General features: G+C 41.6%; 2 protein-coding genes across 3 annotated transcripts in view; one reads left to right on the plus strand and one right to left on the minus strand.

Annotated features, from left to right (window-relative positions):
* The window catches only part of LOC148058101 (NADH dehydrogenase (ubiquinone) complex I, assembly factor 6-like), a gene marked incomplete at its 3' end in the record, with an annotated part of 3,344 nt that extends 2,393 nt beyond the window's left edge, over positions 1 to 951 (minus strand). The window contains 4 exon segments of the mRNA XM_087782630.1: positions 113 to 169; positions 225 to 347; positions 417 to 516; positions 619 to 951. Of these exon segments, the coding sequence (XP_087638756.1) occupies positions 113 to 169; positions 225 to 347; positions 417 to 516; positions 619 to 782 (444 nt within the window).
* An 837-nt stretch (positions 952 to 1,788) lies between these two features.
* The window catches only part of LOC148058102 (N-acetylglucosamine-1-phosphodiester alpha-N-acetylglucosaminidase-like), a 14,311-nt gene continuing 11,099 nt past the window's right edge, over positions 1,789 to 5,000 (plus strand). The window contains exon 1 of one of the 2 annotated variants that reach the window (XM_087782632.1): positions 1,789 to 1,926. In XM_087782632.1, the coding sequence (XP_087638758.1) occupies positions 1,853 to 1,926 (74 nt within the window). In that variant the 5' untranslated portion in view covers positions 1,789 to 1,852. The remainder of the gene's footprint in view (positions 1,927 to 5,000) is intronic. The other variant, XM_087782631.1, reaches the window with a different exon arrangement.

The following is a 5,000-nucleotide window of genomic DNA, read 5'->3' on the forward strand; positions in this document are numbered from 1 at the left end:
TCAGTAACCATGACGACAGACTCACCCTCTCAGTGACCATGACGACAGACTCACCCTCTCAGTAACCATGACGACAGACTCACCCTCTCAGTGACCATGACGACAGACTCACCCTCTCAGTGACCATCCTCAGCAGCCACCTCTTCGTCAGGTGATGTTTCCTCACAGCCTGAAACACACATTTTAACTCACGGTCCAGACTCTGGTCACACACACGGTTCTACCCTCCAGAGTTCAGAGGTCACAGGCTGGTTCGGGGGTTCATCTCTGTAGATGTCCTCCACAGCTGCTCTCCAGAACTGCATCCTCATCAGCCCCAGGGACTTCTGGGAGACTGAGTCCTTCACCTGTGCACAGAAACACACCTGAGCACAGGTGAGCACAGGTGAGCAGAGGTCTACCTGAGCCAGGTGTACCTGAGCCAGCTCCACGTTGAAGGCCCTCAGAGCCAGAGAAGACCTGCGCGCCTCCTCCGGGAGCAGCAATGACGTCACGAAGCCCTCGTAGTCTCTGGACCTAACGAGACGCCGTAGATTCAAACGTTCGTTCCACCCGTGCGCGGCGTCGGGTCACGTGGTGACCAAGAGGGCGTGTCCACCCGCGCCACGAGCGACTCACCTGACCAGGTCCAGGCAGAACTTCTCCCCGCGCGCTCCATCCGCGCCGCACGCGCCTCTGACGCTCTGACCACGCGCGCACCTGTGGAGCCTCGTCTCCAGGTAAACGTTTGACGTCACAGGCTGGACTGGCAGGCGTTTCAAGAGCAGACCGGCTGCCGCCATCTTGTAACGACGTCACTTCCGGTGGTGCCGGAAACGATCTGACGCGTCACTGGAAACTTTATCAAAGTGTTTCATTGAATCATAAACGATCTCAAGTTATTTTATTATTTATGTCTGTTTTCGTATTTATTTAAGTTTAAGTGTTTCTGCTTCTGAATTCATTATTCATGCATTAAAACAGACCGTGTGTATTATTCTATATATCTTCATGTAGTATATATCTTCATGTAGTATATATGTACATGTAGTATATATGTACATGTAGTATATATCTTCATGTAGTATATATGTACATGTAGTATATATCTTCATGTAGTATATATGTACATGTAGTATATATGTACATGTAGTATATATGTACATGTAGTATATATGTACATGTAGTATATATGTACATGTAGTATATATGTACATGTAGTATATATCTTCATGTAGTATATATGTACATGTAGTATATATCTTCATGTAGTATATATGTACATGTAGTATATATCTTCATTTAGTATATATGTACATGTAGTATATATCTTCATTTAGTATATATGTACATGTAGTATATATCTTCATGTAGTATATATGTACATGTAGTATATATCTTCATGTAGTATATATGTACATGTAGTATATATCTTCATGTAGTATATATGTACATGTAGTATATATCTTCATGTAGTATATATGTACATGTAGTATATATCTTCATGTAGTATATATGTACATGTAGTATATATCTTCATGTAGTATATATGTACATGTAGTATATATCTTCATTTAGTATATATGTACATGTAGTATATATCTTCATTTAGTATATATGTACATGTAGTTTATATCTACATGTACATATATACTACATGTACATATATACTACATGTACAAGTTTAAATCTAGGATCATGAATCTCAGCGACAGGAGTTTCAAGATCAAAGTTTTAGATCAAATATCGATACTTTGATCCACGTCAACATATCGATAACATCATCGATCAACTCTGTGCGTCACGTCTCATCACAACTACGTCACTCCTTGAACCGCGGGCCGGAAGTGGAGCGAGTTCGTCACGAGCCTCGATGAAGCCTCTGGTGCTGCTGGTCCTGGTCCTGGTCCTGGTCCTGGTCCGGCTCGTGTGGACCGGAACCTCCCGGTGAGACGCGTCACTCCCGAGGCTCGTGCAGCTAAAGCTAAAGCTAACTCTGAGCACAGACATATATACTGAGGATTATATATTATAATATTATATACACGTCTGTGGGGCTGAGCAGGTCACGTGACGACTTCCGTGTTCTCCAGTCACGTGACTTGATCGAGGCGGCGCTCGAGCTCCTTCGTATCGATCCTTCAAGAATGTTGATCCAGTTAAACTGTTTAATTCAAGATGTCAGTGACGTACAAACACCTTATCGAACACTGACGTCATGTTTAAAGAAAACATGGCACAGAAGCAGAAGCAGGCCTGGACCGGGTCAAACAAACGTGTCAAGACTTTATTAAACACGTTTAAAGATTTAAAATCCATCTATGGCTGTGATGATCGATCACATTGATCAGTAATTCATCACAGAGCGATGATTTCAAAACAACGACTTTATACCAGTTCAAACTAGTTACAACTAGTTTACAGAGGTTTAAACAAGTATATTAACAAGTTAATATTTGTTTCAATAAGTTAATGGATGGAATTATTTAGTCCAGCATTAATAACACATTTATTCATCTTTGAATTTAATGAATGAATGAATGAATGAATTAATTAATTAAAATTTATTTTTTTATGAATAATTGCTGTATTGTTGTGTCTAATTGGGAAAAAAAAACAATTTGCCGAAAGAGACCTGCTGAGATCAATAAAGTTCTACCTACCTAAATATATAAATACATTCATATATAATGTATATATAGACGTGTGTTCATACGTGTGTTCATACGTGTGTTCATATGTGTGTTCATACGTGTGTTCATACGTGTGTTCATACGTGTGTTCATAAGTGTGTTCATAAGTGTGTTCATACGTGTGTTCATACGTGTGTTCATACGTGTGTTCATACGTGTGTTCATACGTGTGTTCATAAGTGTGTTCATACGTGTGTTCATACGTGTGTTCATACGTGTGTTCATAAGTGTGTTCATACGTGTGTTCATACGTGTGTTCATACGTGTGTTCATACGTGTGTTCATACGTGTGTTCATAAGTGTGTTCAGACGTGTGTTCATACGTGTGTTCGTACGTGTGTTCGTACGTGTGTTCAGACGTGTGTTCATACGTGTGTTCATACGTGTGTTCATAAGTGTGTTCATACGTGTGTTCAGACGTGTGTTCATACGTGTGTTCATACGTGTGTTCATACGTGTGTTCATACGTGTGTTCATACGTGTGTTCAGACGTGTGTTCAGACGTGTGTTCAGACGTGTGTTCATACGTGTGTTCATACGTGTGTTCATACGTGTGTTCATACGTGTGTTCATACGTGTGTTCAGACGTGTGTTCATACGTGTGTTCATACGTGTGTTCATACGTGTGTTCAGACGTGTGTTCATACGTGTGTTCATACGTGTGTTCATACGTGTGTTCAGACGTGTGTTCATACGTGTGTTCATACGTGTGTTCATACGTGTGTTCATACGTGTGTTCAGACGTGTGTTCAGACGTGTGTTCATACGTGTGTTCATACGTGTGTTCATACGTGTGTTCAGACGTGTGTTCATACGTGTGTTCATACGTGTGTTCAGACGTGTGTTCATACGTGTGTTCATAAGTGTGTTCATACGTGTGTTCAGACGTGTGTTCATACGTGTGTTCATACGTGTGTTCATACGTGTGTTCAGACGTGTGTTCATACGTGTGTTCATACGTGTGTTCATAAGTGTGTTCATACGTGTGTTCAGACGTGTGTTCATACGTGTGTTCATACGTGTGTTCATACGTGTGTTCATACGTGTGTTCATACGTGTGTTCAGACGTGTGTTCAGACGTGTGTTCATACGTGTGTTCATACGTGTGTTCATACGTGTGTTCATACGTGTGTTCATACGTGTGTTCATACGTGTGTTCATAAGTGTGTTCATACGTGTGTTCATACGTGTGTTCATACGTGTGTTCATACGTGTGTTCATACGTGTGTTCATACGTGTGTTCATACGTGTGTTCATAAGTGTGTTCATACGTGTGTTCATACGTGTGTTCATACGTGTGTTCATACGTGTGTTCATACGTGTGTTCATAAGTGTGTTCATACGTGTGTTCATACGTGTGTTCATACGTGTGTTCATAAGTGTGTTCATACGTGTGTTCATACGTGTGTTCATACGTGTGTTCATACGTGTGTTCATACGTGTGTTCATAAGTGTGTTCATACGTGTGTTCAGACGTGTGTTCATACGTGTGTTCATAAGTGTGTTCATACGTGTGTTCAGACGTGTGTTCGTACGTGTGTTCGTACGTGTGTTCGTACGTGTGTTCAGACGTGTGTTCATACGTGTGTTCATACGTGTGTTCATAAGTGTGTTCATACGTGTGTTCAGACGTGTGTTCATACGTGTGTTCATACGTGTGTTCATACGTGTGTTCATACGTGTGTTCATACGTGTGTTCAGACGTGTGTTCAGACGTGTGTTCATACGTGTGTTCATACGTGTGTTCATACGTGTGTTCATACGTGTGTTCATACGTGTGTTCAGACGTGTGTTCATACGTGTGTTCATACGTGTGTTCATACGTGTGTTCAGACGTGTGTTCATACGTGAGTTCATACGTGTGTTCATACGTGTGTTCAGACGTGTGTTCATACGTGTGTTCATACGTGTGTTCATACGTGTGTTCATACGTGTGTTCAGACGTGTGTTCAGACGTGTGTTCATACGTGTGTTCATACGTGTGTTCATACGTGTGTTCATACGTGTGTTCAGACGTGTGTTCATACGTGTGTTCATACGTGTGTTCAGACGTGTGTTCATACGTGTGTTCATAAGTGTGTTCATACGTGTGTTCAGACGTGTGTTCATACGTGTGTTCATACGTGTGTTCATACGTGTGTTCAGACGTGTGTTCATACGTGTGTTCATACGTGTGTTCATAAGTGTGTTCATACGTGTGTTCAGACGTGTGTTCATACGTGTGTTCATACGTGTGTTCATACGTGTGTTCATACGTGTGTTCAGACGTGTGTTCAGACGTGTGTTCAGACGTGTGTTCATACGTGTGTTCATACGTGTGTTCATACG

Source organism: Callionymus lyra, unplaced genomic scaffold (assembly GCF_982586985.1).
Source record: "Callionymus lyra unplaced genomic scaffold, fCalLyr1.hap1.1 HAP1_SCAFFOLD_172, whole genome shotgun sequence".
Classification (NCBI taxonomy): domain Eukaryota; kingdom Metazoa; phylum Chordata; class Actinopteri; order Syngnathiformes; family Callionymidae; genus Callionymus; species Callionymus lyra.